The following is an 18,759-nucleotide window of genomic DNA, read 5'->3' as shown; positions in this document are numbered from 1 at the left end:
GACACTTAGCACCCACCCAGAAACACCTGGCTGTGTAACCTTGAGCAGGTTACTGAACCCCAATTGCTTAGGGGCGGCCAGGTGGCTCAGCAAGTAAGAGCACCGGCTCCAGTGTCGGGATGACCTGGGGATCAAATCCAGGCTCAGATACTTAGCACCACACCCAGAAATAACTGGCCGTGTGACCTTGAGCAAGTTACTTAAACCTGATTGCTTTAAAAAAAAAAAAAGCACCAGAGAAGTTCTCAGATATGATCCAGTCAAATCTCTTACTACTCTTGAATTCTGGGCCCATGTCATTGCTGACCTACTTGTTCAGAAGAGAAATATTGATGAAGGTGTCATCACTGAGGAAGCAGAATAGAGCTATAGAGACCAGAGGACTATTTTTATTTTTGTCTTGGTATTGAGCCTCTATTCGCTTAGTTAAGTTGGTCCTCAAACATCAAACATAGTGCTGTGGTCTATAACCAAAGACTTTCCAGCTTTGTAGGGCTTTTCAGAACTTGTACTCTGCTGATAGGGTCTCTGAGAGCCTTGGTCACTTCCATGACCCATTGAGACTTTGAGCTAGGGATTGTCAGTTTTCTCTTCTTGAGCTTTGTACCTTTCCAGACCTCAATTCAGAAGTTTTAAGCTGTTCAGTCTAGGTACTGGACAGTCTGTCTTTTGCTTGACCAAAAATAGAGCCTGATTGATCATTTACAAAAGAAAAGAGAGCATTCCTGGACTTTACAGCCTTTTTAGGGTGATTACTATAAAGGCTAATAATTCTATCTGTAGAGAGAAGATCATAACACCTCATAAGCTATATGTGAAGCCACTAAGTGATTGTTGGGAAATGATTCATGGCCTTCCTCATGTAATCTAAAGAGCATTGTTATAGGAGACCCACTGTAGGGCCACTCTTAGGTGGGTCTGTCTTCTGCTGCTGAAATATCATTCACACTCTATATAACCCAAAGCAGCACAGTGGGAGGCCTTGGCCTCAAGCCCGAAGGGTAGCTAAGTTCGATTTGGATGTGAGCAGGTTTTTTACAAGTTGGTGTTTACAGGCTCCTGACTTTCCTGGAGAGTAAAAATTAACCTTTGATTACCTGGAAATGGCCTACAGGAGCCTTATGCTCTTCCCACCTCCCCAGTGACAAGCTTAGAGACGCTTGTCGTTGGAGCCCAGTGGGTTCTATATTACCTTACCACAAAGCCCATATGTTCTCCTTATGTTATTGGGTCATTTTTCTTGCAGAGCCACATGTGAATCAGCCCCCTGTTGCTGTTGTGTCTCCACAATTCCAGGAGATCTCTCTGCCAACCACTTCCACAGTCATTGATGGCAGCCGTAAGTACTTTCCCTAGTGTATGATTCTGCAATCAGCAATTCCCCCTGCTCTTCCAGAGTGAATGCCCTGTGGGGGCATGGCATGCAGCCCCAGGGCATCACTTTGGTCATTGTGAATCTCTCTCTGTTGCTCCTGTGCAGCACAAGGTGTTTAAAGCCCCCCAGCCACAGAGCTGAAGTGGATTTAAAGAAGTTTGTATATACTTAGGTGGAAAGGCTGCACAATTACTTAAAATTCTTTTAGTTGGAGTTTCATTATTTTAAAATTTTACCTAGTTTGTGTTCCTACCTCTTAAATTGAGAACGTATTAATATCGCAGGAATTTTCCCCACAGTAGCAGAATGAATAATGGACAATGGTAAAGAAACCTTATCTGGACAGCTTTCCATACCACTCACTGAGCTTGCTGTTTATCTTCTCCTGGGGTGACACAGTGTTTTCTTGCTCTTGGAAGTAGATTCTATTGAAGGATGAAGCACAGAGAACTCTTGACCCTTCACCATTAGTCAGTGTTATAGATTTTAAGGCTATTCATAATATAAGCTTGATTGAGTTCTATGAAGATTCTTCTCAGCCTTCCTTTCCTAGTACTTGTGGATTTTTTTGTCACAGGGGTCTCTTTAGTCTCTAATGCCACCAACCAGCTTCATCCAGGCAACTCTGAGGCAAAGGTGGAAGATGGAGGAAAGAAAATAGGAGGAGGGGGAGGAAGAGAGAGGAAAAAGCATGCCATATGGAGATGGAAGTGGTTGAAGGCTGCTAGTCATTGCCTTTGGAAGAAGCAGCATTAGACCATAGGTTGCTTATACCTGTGCTGCAGGGGCAGAGTCTTAGACTGTCTGAATAATCTCGCATTGCTAGGAGAAAAAATACTTTCAAGAAACAGCCTGTAATTCCTCCTGTATATAAGAATGATATACAAAGAGAGCACCATGTGTACATGTGAGGTTTCTTTGTGATCAGAAAGCACAGATGATGACAAAATTGTTCGATACCACTGGGAAGAACTGAAGGGTCCTCTGAGAGAAGAAAAGGTATCTGAAGACACAGCCATATTAAAACTGACCAACCTGGTTCCGGGAAACTATACCTTCAGGTAAGTCACAATCCAGTCAGATGCCTCAGGAAAAGCTCAATAGACTTTAAATTGAGATGAAATCTACTGTAGACTTTGGTTGAAAATATCATCTTAGATTCCATCAGTTTTCTCTGATCCCTGATAAGCTACAAAACCAACTTGATGATTATTGAAGGCAAAGATCTCCAACCACTAGATTAGTGTCTACCAGTAGATTTATCTCCAATCTTGATAAGACTTTCTCTATCTTCTCACCCCTGCCTCCACCCTTCCAATCCCATTTTGCCAGAATTCCTATCAGGGAAAGGAACAGAGTATAGCCAATAGTGGCCTTCTTTTTTCCTGCTTCATTCAGGGACTTCATTGTTACTCCCAGCTAAGGACTTCATTAACAGCATATTTCTTTACCCTTTTCTCTCCCCTTCTCTCTTGTGACTTTGGAGAAGTGAAACATGGTCAGTCATCTCATTCACCAGGAAAGTCAGCTAGTATTTAAGGTGGTAGCTTAAGAGACTTTTCACCTCCCATTTAAGACTATTGGGTTTTTACAGTTCATATTGGCTATGTTTATTTTTTCCTTAATTGTCATTGAGACCAAATTTGGTTCTTTACATACAGAAACACACTAATTAATTTGAGATGAGGGACAGGTGTCCTTTCTGTGTATCAGTTTCCCTAGCTACAGAATGGGATTAAATTAAATATTCTCTAGGATTCCTTTTAGCTCTAAAATTCTGTGATTCATTCACCTCTTCCCTTCCTCCACCTTAATTTGCGTAAGAGTAGCATCATTCCTAAACTCTGTAATCAGCTGCTTTTTGGTCATAGTAACTCTGTAGGCAAGCCAGAAGCTGTTTGGTTATAATGGCAGAGAGGGTGGTTAGCTGCTATTTTGCCATCTGTAACTTGGTTTTTCTCTAGTGCAACAGACTAGTGGGATCTGGGGGAAGATCTGTGAAAACAACACGGAATGAGAAAGTTGGCCATGGCTGCTCTGGATTTTTCTTCTAAGAGGGGGCACAGTATTAGTTGATTTGCATGCGTATATTTGCCATTCCTACAGTTTGGAAAAAAATGTCCCTTTCAGAAACATTGTCTCTTATGACTGTAGGTGAAAGGGGGCATGCTAGATCGGTCCTCAGCTTTCTGTGAGACTAGATCTATTTGTATGTCTTGGCAGTACATCCATTCTTCCATCTGTACCATGAAGGGAACCAGGCTTTTTGGTCAAGTGTCCCCCTTGTGGCATAAGATGATGAAATTCCCTCTCTCTGACAAGGGTATTAGCCTCCTTGTAGCTGTTCATACCTTTGGTGTCATCCTCCCCATAACCATCATCTGCTCCATATAACCAGTCACTTGTTAAGTCTTGGCTTATCAGCGTCCATCTCACTTCTCACCTGTCCCCTTCTCTCTGCTCACACAGCTGCCACTCTCATTTAGGCCCTCCTCACTTCTTAGACTATTGCAGCAGCCTCCTCCTTGGGCTCCCTGCACCAAGTTTCTTCTCCATTCCAGCTCATCTTCAAGTGTAGGTCTAATTGTGTCATACCCCTACTCAGTAAATCCTAATGGCAGTCCATTGCCCCTGGAATCGGATAAGCTCTTTTATTTAGCATTTAAAGCTGTTCACAACCTGGCCCTGACCTCCCTTTCTACCCTTAATAAACCTCTTCATTTAACACTGCAGTCCAGCCAAACTGGCCTTCTTCCTGTGGCCCATACACAATATCTCATCTCCTCTCTTCAAGCCTTTACACTGGCTGTCCTCCCTGCCGTGCCTGGAATGCAATTCCTTTTCTCTCTGCTTCTTATGACCCCTAAAACCAAGGACCAGGAACAGCTAGGTGGCACAGTGGATTGAGCACCAGCTCTGGAGTCAGGAGGACCTGAGTTCAAGTTTGGCTTCAGATACTTGACACTTATTAGCTGTGTGACTGTTGGCAAATCCCTTAACCCCAATTGCCTTGCAAAAAATAAAAATTAAGGTCTACCTTGAGCACTACCTTTTGCATAGAGCCTTTCCTGTTGTCCCCCACTGCTGGTGCCTTCCCCTTAAAATTATCTTGTATTTGTTTTATGTACGTATATGTACATGCATGTATATAAATGTATATGTAGAGACCACATATGTGTGTATACACATGTGTGTGATTGTATATTGTGATATGTACGTATGTGTGTATGGGGAGACTAAGTGTGTGTGTATGTAGAGAGCGTTATGTGTATATGTGGAAATATATGGGGAGACCATGTAATTTATGGCTATGTAAGCCTGCACATGTGTGCACACATACACACATGCGTGTAGTCTGCCCTTGCTAAGCTTTAAGCTCCTCAAGAAAAGCTCTGTTTACCTAACTTTTTTTAACGAACTATTCAGCTGAAAAATATAGCATAAGAGACCTTATTCCTCATCTCCTACATTTATCTGGCTTGATATCTGTTAGTTGTTTTTTGTTTTTAATTATGAACTGAATAATCACCACATATTCCAATATACAAATAACAATGTCAAATCTATAAGAATAAGAGTCATTCCCCAGTTGATAAATGGTCAAAGGATATAAACAAGCAGTTTTCCGATGAAGAAATCAAAACAGTTTAGTCATATGAAAAAGTGCTCTAAATCATTGTTGATTAGAGAAACGCAAATTAAAGCAACCTTGAGATATCATTTTACACCTGCCAGGTTGGCTAAAATGTTTGAAGGGGAAAGCAACAAATGTTGGAGGGGATATGGAAAAATCAGGACACTAATTCACTGTTAGTGGAATTGTGAGCTGGTCCAACCATTTTGGAGAGCAATCTGGAATTATGCCTGAAGAGTTATAAAACTGTGTATACCCTTTGACTCAGCAATTCCATTAGTAGGTATGTTTTCCAAGATGCTCAAGGAAAAAAGGAAAAGAATCTATATGTTTGCATATGTATAGCAGCTCTCTTTGTGCTAACAAAGAACTGGAAATTGTGGGGATGCCCATCAATTGGGGAATAGCTGAATAGATTGTAGTATATGATTGTTGTGCTATAAGAAATGACGAACTCAACAATCCTAGAAAAACATGGATAGACTTGTACAAAATAATGAAGAGCAAAATGAACAGAACCAAGAGAACATTGTATAGTATATAGTAACAACAGTATTGTTTTAAGAACAACTTTGAGTGAACAAGTCACTTTGACTATTGTAAATATCCGAATTAACTACAAAGGACATATGAAGGAAAATACTATTTGCCTCCAGAGAAGGAATTGATAAATAGAAGTATGTATGGAATGGTTACACACACACACACACACACACACACACACACACGTTTGTATCTGATAGTAGCCAGCTCTAGGTAGGGAGGAGGGACAGAAGAAAAAAAAAGTTACATGATAGCTTTATTATATATTTTAAAGGAATAGCAAGTTGTACACAATACATTTGCAGTTTATAATTTTTTAAAAATAACAGTGAAAAAGATTATATATGTAACTATGAAATTCTGTTATGTACAATTTGGTTTTTATTTTTTTAAGTATGTATTAATTTAACAATGTAGTAACAAAATTGCTCCATTTATCTCCCCTTCTTCATTTCCTTTTTTTTTTGCCTTTTTGGAGGGCAGTTGGGGTTAAGTAACTTGCCTAACCTGGCTAGTTTTTTTGTGTGGGTGTTAAGTGTCTGAGGCCGGAACCGAACTTGGGTCCTCCTGACTCCAGGGCCGGCGCTTTACGCACTGTGCCACCTAGCCGCCCCCTTCATTTCCTTTTTGTTTAAATTCAGGATTTCTTAACTGGGATTCATGAACCTTTTTATAACTATTGCAATATGATTGTTTTCTTATATTTTATATATTTCATAACTATATTGCAATATGATTCTTTTCCTTTGTAATTCTATGTATTTCATTTTATGCATTTAAAAATGTTTTAAGATTTGATCCATAGGTGCCACCAAACTGTCACAGGTATCCACGATGCAAAAAGGTTAAGAACCTCTGGTTTAACTGATGTCTTTCTGTCTGTCTTTTTCTCTGTCTTGCTTTTCTGTCTCTTCCTGGTAACTAAGCACATAAAAAGGCTCCTTGTAGCAGAGTCAGGCAAAGCCAGTGAGCACATTAGCTGGGCCTTCAGGTGTGCTTCTTGTCTTGCTCATATAAGCCACAACCTCTTCCTCTCTGGGCTTCTGAAGCTACACTCTACCACTGCATGGTCACCTTCCTAAAGTCTTTCAGAGAGACTTTTCCTTTATATTATTGTGGTCATCCTGCAAACCATTCTCCTTTTATCAAATGTCTTTTGCTTAATTGTTTTTCTTATGTAAGAGAAGGTTATGTTATATATAAAATATATAATAAAGCTATCATGTAACTTTTTTTTTCTTCTGTCCCTCCTCCCTACCCTAGAGCTGGCTACTATCAGATACGTGTGTGTGTGTGTGTGTGTGTGTGTGTGTGTGTGTGTGTGTGTGTGTAAAACCATTCCATACATTCTTATATAAGAGAAGGTTAAATTCAGAAGTTCTGAAGTGCAGGAGCATTGTTTATCTTAAAATGACCATGATGCAAAAAACAAAAGTCAATAGAATTTTATTAAAAACTTCATTCCTCTGAATTTTATTTAAAACAAGTAGACTAGGCATTGTTGAGTTGCTGTGTGAGGGAATGCTCTTTTGTGCCAACCACCTGCTTCTACTGAGTGGGCCTCTCCTCTTCTGTTCCAGTTCATCAGCAAGCCTTTATTAAACACTTACTGTGTTCAGAGTACTGGGCAAGGCACTCGTCTCTTGCCTTCTGGCTCCTATTTTTGTCTGAGACCTTTTATAAAATGTATATATGGTATTAAGGAAACAGTATGGAGCCCTGCTGTGTCATGTCCTTTCCTTGAAGCTTTCTTTCTTCTGGTTTTTCTGAAAAGAATATAGGGATAAGAATGGGCCTTGTATGCCTGAGCTTTATCTCTTTGTTCCCCTAATTGGCTAAGGCCACAAGAGTCTTTTCTGATACTGTCATGAACTTCCTATGCCTTGAATTTTAAATCCTATAGTGGTTCCCCTCTCACCCAAAGCCCACTTCTGATTCCTGTGCCCTTTTCTCCTTCCTCCTGGTTGGCAGTCTGACAGTGGTGGATTCATTTGGTGCCAGCAGTTCAGCCACCGCCAGCCTGACTGTGAACAAGGCAGTGGATTACCCTCCTGTGGCCAATGCAGGCCCCAACCAAGTGATTACCCTTCCTCAAAACTCCATCACCCTGTATGGGAATCAGAGCACCGATGACCATGGCATTGCCAGCTATGAGTGGTCTCTCAGCCCAAGCAGCAAAGGGAAAGTTGTGGACATGCAGGTAGGAGTGGCCTCAACCTACCTTAGGAGCATTTCCAAGAACTGTTCGATTATATTTGCTAGTATTCATTTAAAAGTCATATTTGTGTACAGAAACATTCCTGCCACCTTTTTTTTAACAACCCCCAGAGAGCTTGTGGTATCCTATAATTGCATGTGAACATAAATTTGTAATCAGAAGGTAGTTAGGTTTGGAAGTAAAAAGTAAGTGAGGAATCCTCACCAGATTGAAAGTATCTCCTAACTCATCAAATTTTCCTTGATCACTTGGGTGTTCTATGCTCTTTTCACATCTTATATATTTTACTTATGTAAATATGTCATGTCCTATCTCCTCCCCCACCCTGCCCTGACTATAAGCTCCTTGAAGACAGAACCTGAGTTATTTTCATCTTTGTTTCCATAGTGTTAAGCAAGGGACCTAGCACATTGAGGATAAGTCTGCTCTCTCTTCTAAGTAAATGGTGGCTTCTTAAAGAGTATCCACCTAGAAGGGGCAGAGCAGACTTATTCTCTATTTCCAGATATTAGAACTAGAGAAAGGGAGTAGGTAAAATTTACAAGGAGGCATATTTTGACTCAGCATGAGAAAAACATTCCAACATAGAGATATCCAACAAGGGAGCAAACTTCTTAGTGAAATAGCAGTGACCTTGTCACTAGAAGTTCCCATCATGCTTGGTGTAGAAGACACATATAGGAAGCAGAAAGCCAAACTAAGGAACCCATCAGATCCCTTCCAACTCTGAGATTCTGTGGGGGTTTGTGAGGGCTGGAGGCAGGATGGCGAAGAGAACAAAGGGACATGAAGCTCACTCGCTGGCTCTGGTTATTTAGCACTACTTTTCTGTGTTGCCAAGCCCGAACAAATCCATGAAGTGATGACAAAGTGCACACACAGAACTGGGAAGTGTTGCTGGTGTTTTGTTCTAAAGCTTTGTTGGGAGCATGATGACTCTGCCCTCCATGAAAGGGGGCTTTTTAAAGAGCCTATTTTTATATTTATCTTAATATTTGTGGTGGTTTTTTTGATTTGAATATTTACCCTCTTTGCACATTTCCTCAAATCCCTTAGTGTAGCTGAGCTCTTCCCTCTGCCTCAGGAAAACTGAGGCTTTATTCAAAGCTATGTTGGTATTGAAGAAGTTAGGAACTCTGATTATGGACAGGAAGTTTGGGACCAGATGATCCCCAAATGTTAGACTTCACTATAATTTAATTAGTAGGCACAGTCTTGATAATAGATAAAGTCTAGGAAATTGGATAAGTGATTTCCTCAGAGTAGGAATTGTTGTCTTATGTTGTCATAGTTGGAGATTCTGCTTTTCCATGTGTTTATATTTCTACAAAGGGTGTGAGAACCCCAGCTCTGCAACTTTCTGCAATGCAAGAAGGAGACTACACCTATCAGCTTACTGTGACTGATACAGCAGGACACCAAGCCACCACAGAGGTCATTGTTATTGTCCAGCCAGGTAAGTGATGTTTTCATATCTATACTCTTCCTCTTACCTGTTGCCTTTGGAATAAGGAGAGGAGCTCAGGATCATTTAGAATTGACCCTATTTATTAGGAAGAACAACCAAGTCAGTTAGTCCCAGGGTGCTTCTATTGAATAACCTTTGTATGTTTGCATCTTATCTAGAGACACTAACTTTGCTGAGAAAAACTCTGTCCCCTGGCTAGTCCTCTCCCTAAGATGTGCTAGCTATTTGTTGGCTACAGAAGGAAATATAAGAAGAGAGAGCAGTTCTGTACAGCCTATTCCCACTTTTAAAAAAAAGTTGGCACCGATAGTAGAATCAGTCGTGTCCCTTTTAAGAACAAAGAAGAGGCCATATGCATTCATGGGTTGGGGGAGGGAGATTTCTGGACTTAGCTCCTTCATCATAGGAAAAAGTCGCCCTCAGAACCATTCAGAGAGATGTGGGTTACATAAGGACTGAGTATGAGGAGGCCCATAGAAACCTTGGGTCCTCTTGACAAATCTCTCTCCTTGCTCCTCCGTGTCCAAGTTGTCACCAAGCCCTGTTGGTTTTGTTCTTCCCGGTATCTCCAGCATTTACAACTCTGTCCTTGTCACTGCCACCATCCTAGTCATTGCAGCTGATGTTTATACAAGGCTCTCACCACAAAGGGCTTTAAAGACACAGCAGCATTTTTAAAAAGTGACTGGTTGTTTGACCTTCCCAACAACCCTGTGAGGCACATGGTATGAGTGTTATCACATCTTACAGACTTTTTCTGAGATTATTCAACTAATCACTAACAAAGCCAGGTCTTCTGACTCAGAGGAAGGCAGTGTGGTACAGTGGGAAGAGCACTGGCCTTTTAGGCAAGAACCTGAGTTCAAATCCTGCCTCTCATGCATGTGACCTCTGGGACCCGGAGAAAATCGTTTAACCTCCCTGGGCTCCAGTTTCTTATCTGTAAAACAAAGGATTTAGACTACAGTGGTATCCAAAGTAACTGGAAAAAGTAAGAGAAATTAAATTTGTTGACTGTCTTATACAATAAACCTTACATCTTTCAAAAAACTTTTTAATGTGCAACATAGCTTCTTTTTGTAGTCAATTTTAAACAGTTTGGCACCAAGTTCACGAGATTTCAACACATTCTTTAATTTTTCTTTTCACATTTATTATATTGGATATTAATGAATGAATAAAGCATTTAGTAAGATTTTACTGTGTGCTAAGCCCTGGGGATACAGATAGCAAAGTCAGATAATCCCTTTTCTGCAGGAGCTCACTTTCTGATGGGGAAGAGAACTCCTATGAAAGGTTTCAGCTGCGAATCAGGTGGAAAGGTCCCGTGGTCCTTGGGGTACAGAGGCAAAGTAGATGGTCATGCCCCTTCTTTCGTGTCATTTCCACTGACAACCATATTGGTTCTTGATGTTGGACAGTGCCAAGGACTTTGGTGACAAGAGCTTCCCTTTCTGGGTCTTCAGCAGCTTTGGCTGCAGCCCCGTTGCCAGACTGCATCTGCTCAGGAGTAGCCTCCCAGGATGATGGCTGAGATCACTGGGCTGAAAGCTCTTAGGGTAAAGGTCCTGGGCTGTCTCCTCTAGGGTGTGAGGGGAGATGGTTGTGGTGGCCTGACCTACCTGTCACATGCTACCAGTTTGCCTGGTTACACATCTCATAACCTAGGTATCATCCTTGACTCTTCATTCTCAATCCCCTCCTCACCCCATATCCATTCTGTTGATAAGCCTCGTTGATTCTGCCTTTGCAACATCCTTTGTGCATGCCAACCTTTCTCCTCTGATATTACCACTACCTTGGTGCAGGCCCTCATCACCTTATGCCTAGACTTTTGCCTGCTGATTTGTCTCCCTGCCTCAAGTCTCTCTCTGCTCTAGTTCATTCTCCATCAGCTGTCATATTATAACCCTAAAGCCCAGGTTCTCCCTCACCTCTTCTCTTCTCCCCCACCCCCCAATTCAGTAAACTCCAATGGTTTCTAATGGCCTCCAAGATCAAATAGAATACTCTGTTTGGTGTTCAAAGTCCTTCAAAACCTGCTCCCTCCTGCCTTTCTAATTATCTGATACCTTGTTCCCTCCTATGTACTCAGTGATCCAATGATATTGGCCTCCTAGCTATTTTACAAACAAAACCACTCCATCTCTTGGCTTCAAGTGTTTTTTCTGACTGTCCTCCATGCCCATAATGTTCTGCCTCCTTATCTCCATCTACTCGCCTCCTTGGCTTCTTTTAAATCCCACCTTCTACAGGAAACCTTTCCAGTTCCATCTTATTTCTAGTGCCTTCGCTCTGTGAATAGCTCCAGTTTATCCTCTCTCTTTCTTGTTTGTACATGATTTACATGTGGTCTCCACTAGATTGTGAGCTTCTTCAGGATAAGGACTTTTTTTCCCCTTTCTTTGTATCAGCAGTGCTTATCCCAGTGCCTAGCAATTTCTTAATAAATACATGTTGACTTAGTACTACAAGTAAAAAGCCCCCCAAATACTCTTTTTGAGGGGATGTCTTACATTTTGATGAAGAGACCAGGATCTTACAGGTTCACTTTGACTTCTTTTAAAATTTAAAATTAAAACTTTCTTTTAAAATATTCTTAACTATTTATAAATACCACTACATAGAACAAAAAATAATTGGAGATCTCTGTTATAAACAGCTTGCTTTTATTTTTTAAGTATATAATAAGATCAGCAAGCCCATAGTTTGCAAAGCTGTCCTGCTTTTCTGTACTTCCTCTTATCTTCTGTTCTTTGCTAACCTTTCTGTTCTCCTCTTTGCATTTTTTAGAGGTGCATTTTTTGAGGAGAGAGCTGCCCTTTCCTCTTTCATCCTTCCATTCCACCCCTTGGGGGAAAAAAAAAGGAAGTACAAAGCCTTTGTAAAAAAAAAAAAAAAGAGTGTGTGTGTGTGTGTCTGTAGTCGTCCAGGAAAACAAATTTCCACATTGGTTATGTCCAACCAAGTATGTTTTTCTAATTCTGCATCTCTCTATAAAGAGGAGGGCAGCTTGCTTCATCATTCTTCTAGTGAGGACTTAGAGGCTGGATGGTGCAGTGAGATGGATGTTGGGCCTGGAGTTGGGAATATCTGAGTTCAATTCAGCGTTAGACACTTACTAGCTCTGTGATCTTAGGCAAGTCATTTAACCTCTATTTTTCTCATTTTCCTCAATTATAAAATGCGGATGATAATAGCACCTACATCCTAGGGTTGTTGTAAGGTAATGTAAAATAATATTTGTAAAGCACTTAGCACAGTGCTTGACACATAGTAGGTGCTTAATAAATGTTTATTTACTTCCTTCCTCTGGAATCATGGTTGGTCATTAATTCAGAGTTCCTAAGTCTTTCAAAGTGTTTTTGTTTATTTTTACAATATTGTTATGATTATATAAGTTGTTCTCATTGTACTCACTTCACTCTGCATCAGCTCATAATGGGTCTTCCCAAGATTCTCCAAAATTTCGTCATTTCTTCTAGCACAATAATATTCCATTGCATTCATATACCATAACTGGTTTAGCCATTACCCAGTAGATAGGCACTCCCTTGGTTCTAGTTCTTTGCTTCTACAAAAAGAGCTGCTATAAATAATTTTGTACATATAGTTCCTTTTCTTCTTTCTTTGATCTCTTTGGGGTATATGCCTAGTAAATACAGCTGAGTCAAAGCATAATAGTGCTTTGTACATTTCAGTCGTGCCCAACTCTTCTTCATGACTCCTTTTGGGGTTTTCTTGGCAAAGATACGGAAATGGTTTGCCATTTTCTTCTCTAGCTCATTTTACAGATGAGAAAACTGAGGCAAACAGGGTTAAGTAACTTGTCCAGGGTCACACAGCTGGTGTCTGAGACTGTATTTGAATTCAGGAAGATAAGTCTTCCTGACTCCAGTATCCTCTCTGCCACCTAGCTGCCCATAGTACATAGTAAGCATTTAATAAATGCTTCGTTTATTAGTTCAAAATGTATGCACAATTTTAGTACATAGTAAGCACTTAATAAATGCTTTGTTTATTAGTTCAAAATGTATGCACAATTTAATGACTTTGGGGGCATAGTTCCAAATTGCTTTCCACAGTAGCTGTACTAATTCACAGCTATGCCAGCAGTGCCTTAATGGGCCTTTTTTTTTTCCCCTACAGCCCTTCCAATAATCTTTATTTTCCTTTTTTGGTCAACTTTGCCAATCTAAAACTTGTGAAGACTTCTGACAACAGTTTTATCCTTGAATTTTAAAAAAATGACCTTCATCAGTAAAAATTACTTTTTTTCCAATCCTAAGTATTCTAATTATTTTATTGTTTTGCACATGACATGCATTTTCTCTTTACAGAAATAGTTAGTAGCTCTTTATAATGGTCTTTTAGCCTATATTACACTGTAGAAGGATGAGTAGTAACTCCTCAAGTTACCAGCTTCCTCCGGAAGTCTTTGTTTTCTGAGCATTAATATGACTTTTGCAGCAATATTTTCAGTTCTCGGCATTTTTTCATTTTCTACTATACTTTGTTTTATACTTTTATGCAACTGATGCTGTTTTGTTATATGCTTGAATGAGCCTTGAGGTACTTGACTTGCACAGATAAACAGCCAATATTATAATATCACCAATAGTCATTTAAGTATACTCCTTAAGAGCTACTAATTTTGCATGTTTTCTTTGAAAGATATCCATTATTAAAAATACAATGAGAGAACAGTGAAATATGTATGGGACCATATCTAGCACTGTTAAATAAAGTTAGAGAAATCATCCCAAACCCATTTCATCTATGTGGTCAAAATGAAGTGTTCTGCGTCAACCTAGTGTTACAAGAGGAAACCATATCAAAAGTTTTGTTAAGTAATTCACACACCAATATAGATAACTGAGACACCACTCCAGCTCTAGATTTATGATTTTATGAAACCTGTTTGTCTCTACTATACCACAGCTGCTTCCTATCTCCTAGACTTTCATTACTTCACTCCTAAAATACTACAGTAGCCCCTTAGGTGACTTCTCTTTCTTCAAGCTTTTCCTGGTTCAGTCTGTCCTGCATGACATTACTAGATTGATCTTTTAAAAAATATAGTCTTTTACTACAGGCCAGGATCTTAATGTTGAAAGTCAATTTAGAGATGCTCTACTATAGCTCCCTCATTTTACAAATGAGAAAAATGAGGCCCCAAAGAGATTAAATAATTTGCTCAGGGTTATGCAGCATGTTTAGTGGGTTTATTGAGACTAGAGCCCAGGTCTAACTCCCATGCTTTGTCACTTCTCAGCTCAAAAACATTTCAATACCTCCTTATTTCAAAAATAAATTTCTGCTTAGGTTTTTAAGGCATTCCAGTATCTGACCTAACCCCATCTGTTCTGGACTGGACCTGAGTTGGGCCAGTCCCTTGGTAGTTTAGATTCAGTACTGGAATAAAACGAGACATTCAATAGTTAACAAAAGGAAATTTACTTAGCCATAACAGAAAAGATATTCAGCAAGAATAGGCATTGAGTTGATGAGCAAACCATTAGCTGAACATCTGAGAGCCACCCCCTCAGCCTTTAGTCTTCTGAGCCTACCAAGTCCTGAAGAGGGTTTCCATACCTTTTAAGGAAAAACTGCACTAACTTGCATACAGGGAGCAGTTAAGATATCACTCCTACCACACCATCTATCATCTGATTTTCCATTTCTCCTCATTTTACATCCTTTTTGCAGGTTGGTCTCCTCATTGTCCCATGAATAGTCAAGTACATTTCTTCCTCTTTACCTTCATTCATATGAAGTGGACTCCAACCTGAAATGTCCTTCAAGACCAAATCCTAACCGTCCTTCAAGGTCTAATGTGAATCCTCCTTATTCCATAAAGACCTTCTGGAGCTGTCAACAACCTCCCTTTCTGAATTCCTATAGCTCCATACCAGTTAGTCACTTCCTTATATACTGTCCTATTCATTGTTATCGTATGTCCTGCGTCCTGATCTAGATCGTAAGATCCTTGAGGGTAGGAACTATTTTTTTCTCCATCTCCTGCGTCCTGATCTAGATCGTAAGATCCTTGAGGGTAGGAACTATTTTTTTCTCTATCTCCACAACACTTAATGGTACTAAACACTTGCTAAACACTATTAAATTAGAGAATCACAGGAAATGGAAGGGGAGGGTCCTGGGCTTTCAGATCAGAGTCAACAGAAACATAAGTCCCATTTACATCTCCTACATCTCTCTGAGCTGGCCTGCTGTTGACCTTGTAGCCTCTCTTCCAGAAAACAACAAACCACCCCAGGCAGATGCTGGCCCAGATAAAGAACTGACCCTTCCTGTTGACAGCACAACTCTGGACGGTAGCAAAAGCCTGGACGACCAGAAAATCATCTCATACCTCTGGGAAAAAACACAGTGGGTATTGACCCCAACATCCTTTAGCAGAGAACTTTGGGTCTCTTCAGTTTCACTTGCTGATGAGTGACTTTGAAAGATGATGTAATCCTAGACTCCAGTTTTAAGAAGTTGGTGTTCTGACTTATGCAGGGGAAAAAAAACCACCTCTTGCCAGCCTCTGCTCCCTAGGTGGTACTGACTAGTCCTGGCATCATTGCAGATACAGCCCCATCTGCTGTAGAGGAGAGCTAAATTACAATTGAGAGGCAATTGGAAAGGAGTAATGGAGCTGAAAAGTCCTGTTTCCCAGAGTCAGCCGGGTGAGGCTGAGGGGGGAGGGCAGCAGTTTGACACCTGCTATTAAGGAGAATTGATGCAACATGTGCAAAATGAAAGCCTTATTCTTAGTTATTGTTGTCTTGAAGACACCATTTAGCACTTATGTTAGCCAGAGGCAAAGGGCACTGATCAAAAAAAGGCTAATTAAACTGGAATTGTTTAATCAGAAACATTCTTGGCCTTCATCATTCCTTTTAACTATTAAACCACAACAAACAGAACTCAGATTATGTGCGTGTGTGTATGTGTGTCTAGGAAAGAGACAGCTATACATTTTAACTATTGTTAATCTTTCAATAGCAGCAGCACACACGGTTTTGTTTGTTTTCCAGGGGTGGGAGGCAAGGTTATAGCTTAAATTTTAAATTCAGAAGTTTCTTCCCTTTCTGGGTTCAAATTTGGATTTTAGAAGTTAGGTGAAAATTTCTTCCCTTCCTTCATCATTCAATCTTTCCTTCTTCTCCCCTCCTCTTCCTCCCTCTCTCTCTCCCCTCTCTCCTCCTCCCCTCTCTCCTTCCTTCCTTTCTCTTCTCCCTTTTCTTCCCTTCTCTCCTTTCCCTCCTCTTCTTTCCTCTTCCTTCCATTCTCTTGTCCTTTCCTCCCCTATTCTTCCCTTTGTGTTCTACCTCTTTGTTTGACCTGTTGTTCCTTCATTCATTGTATTTTAACTTTGTTGAAGACAATATTTTAGAAATCATTGTTTTTGGCCTCTATTACTATTCTCCAAGGAGGTGATAGTATCACAGAGGAGAATCAGAATTACCCCCTTTAAAAATATAACAGAAAATTTCAAAGGAATTGTATTAAGGGTAGGTGATGCTCTAGTCATCTTTATCTCCTTATACCTTAATTCTTTAGTGATGAGCTCATCAATACCATAAGATAACCACCAGCCATAATGGCACCAGGAAGCTCTGTGCTGAAATATCATAGTGCACCTCTCCCACTTCCTATGGTGTATACCTTCCTCCCTAACCATGGGCAGGTTTCTGGGGCACCAGAGAAGTGAAATAGCTTCTTTATGGGAAAGAACAAGAAACAACAAAAAAAACCAGGAACTGAATAAGGAACCCATCATGGGATGTGACCTTGTGCCCCGGGCAGGAGAGAGTTTATGCTTACCAAATTGCAGAAAATGGCAGCTGAATTTGATTGCTGGGAACTCATGTGCCATCTTGGCCCTGGGCCTTTTCTTATATTTCTAATAGGAGTGATTTTGGCATAAGGTTAAAAAATAAACTTTTCATCTTTGCTGGCAGGAGCTGTGCCAGCAAACATACTGGACCAGAAATGCTTTTCAGAAACATACATCCTTACTTCACACTGTCTTTTGGTGGGGGGAAGGTAGGGCAATTGGGGTTACGTGACTTTCCCAAGGTCACACAACTAGTAAGTGTTAAGTGTCTGAGGCCGGATTTGAACTCAGGTTCTCCTGACTCCAGGGCCAGTGCTCTGTTCACTGCACCAGCTAGCTATCCTCACACTACCAGATACTGCCTTAGACCTCTTAGAGACTTTTATGCGTTGGAAAAATCATAGCTTTAATTTTTTTTTTAAGTTCTTGAATATTAAGATGAAGTATAGAAGTATTTGAAGTCTGGTGCTTGGGATTTTCTGATCAGCAGATAGCTCATATTTGGAAACAAAATCTAATTTTTATTGAAATGGAATATTTTAAGATGTTTCTTCTGAGGGTTTGAAAACAATAAGTTCCCTTTTTAACTGAGAAACAAATATGTAGGCGACAACCCTTGCTGTAATAGTTGTGAAACTGAAAGGCCTTCTAAACCATTTTCCTGAGCATCAGCAGACAGGTAGAAACCAATCCTTTGCTTTTGTTCCTTTCACTAGGGGTCCTGATGGTGTTCGACTCGAAAATGCCAACAATTCCATAGCAACTGTGACTGGCCTCCAAGTGGGGACCTATATATTCACCCTGACTGTCAAAGATGAAAGGAACCTGCAGAGCCAGAGCTCCGTCAGTGTCATTGTCAAAGAAGGTATCTTCTTGTCTTGGGTAGGACTGAGGGAAGTGTGACTGACCCATTTTGTGTTTGCATTACATTCATTTGGGGAGAAATCTATCTTATTTATTGAACTGGACTTCATTTGCATTTTACAGTGAAGCAGATGAATCTTTACTTGTTATCTAAATTGACCTATGTATGTGTGTGAGAGAGAGGTGAAGGGAGAGGGAGGGAAAGAGAGGACCAAGATAGAGAATGGAGAGAGAGAGAGAAATGAGACAGACACAAGCAGACATGGGGAAAGGAGAAAGAGATGAGAAAGAAAGAAACATGGGGGTGGGGGGATGGCCAGTAGGGAGAGGAAGAGAAAAGTAAAGACCTTTCCTTCTTCTGAGCACATGTGTGGAGTTGGGAAGAGAGTGCTGGGGGAGAGGGTCACTGCAGTGCAGTTTGACTTTGCTTTGGTGCCTCAGAAATAAGGGGGTGATCTGACTCTCCTGACTGCAGTGACATCTGCTGTCAGACTTTATGGTGGCTGCTTCAAACAGGCTCCTACAGCTGGTGGGGCTCCTTTTAGTGGCAGGCAAGAGTCATGTCAAGAGGAGAACACAGTATTTACAGTTTTTTCATACATATCTAATCTCCTAATAAGGAAAAGACATCAAACTTGTATGTAATGATAGTCAGACGTGGTCTACTTGAACACTCAGAAAAGCTAAAGCTGTCAGTGGGACAGCTTTCTCCCTTTCCCCTCCATCTTTTTCTTCTCCTTTCTCTCTTCATTTACCCCCTTAATTCTTTTTCTCCTTTTTTTCCCTCTCTCCTTTTCTCCTTTCTTTCCCT

At 40.5% G+C, this 18,759-nt stretch overlaps 1 protein-coding gene across 4 annotated transcripts in view; it reads left to right on the top strand.

Moving 5' to 3' along the window:
- The window catches only part of KIAA0319L (KIAA0319 like), a 90,068-nt gene that overhangs the window by 51,936 nt on the left and 19,373 nt on the right, over nt 1-18,759 (top strand). For all 4 annotated transcript variants that reach the window (XM_069067913.1, XM_069067911.1, XM_069067912.1 and 1 more), the window contains 6 exons: nt 1,247-1,339; nt 2,304-2,436; nt 7,524-7,752; nt 9,103-9,226; nt 15,496-15,628; nt 17,801-17,949. In XM_069067913.1, coding sequence (XP_068924014.1) covers nt 1,247-1,339; nt 2,304-2,436; nt 7,524-7,752; nt 9,103-9,226; nt 15,496-15,628; nt 17,801-17,949 — 861 coding nt within the window. The remainder of the gene's footprint in view (nt 1-1,246; nt 1,340-2,303; nt 2,437-7,523; nt 7,753-9,102; nt 9,227-15,495; nt 15,629-17,800; nt 17,950-18,759) is intronic.

The sequence above is a fragment of the Petaurus breviceps genome, unplaced genomic scaffold (genome assembly GCF_028583685.1).
Source record: "Petaurus breviceps papuanus isolate PSGF00001 unplaced genomic scaffold, PetGlider_PUasm1.0 90760, whole genome shotgun sequence".
Classification (NCBI taxonomy): Eukaryota; Metazoa; Chordata; class Mammalia; order Diprotodontia; family Petauridae; genus Petaurus; species Petaurus breviceps.
Note: the sequence above shows the minus strand (reverse complement) of the source record. Positions and strands in the feature narration are given on the sequence as shown.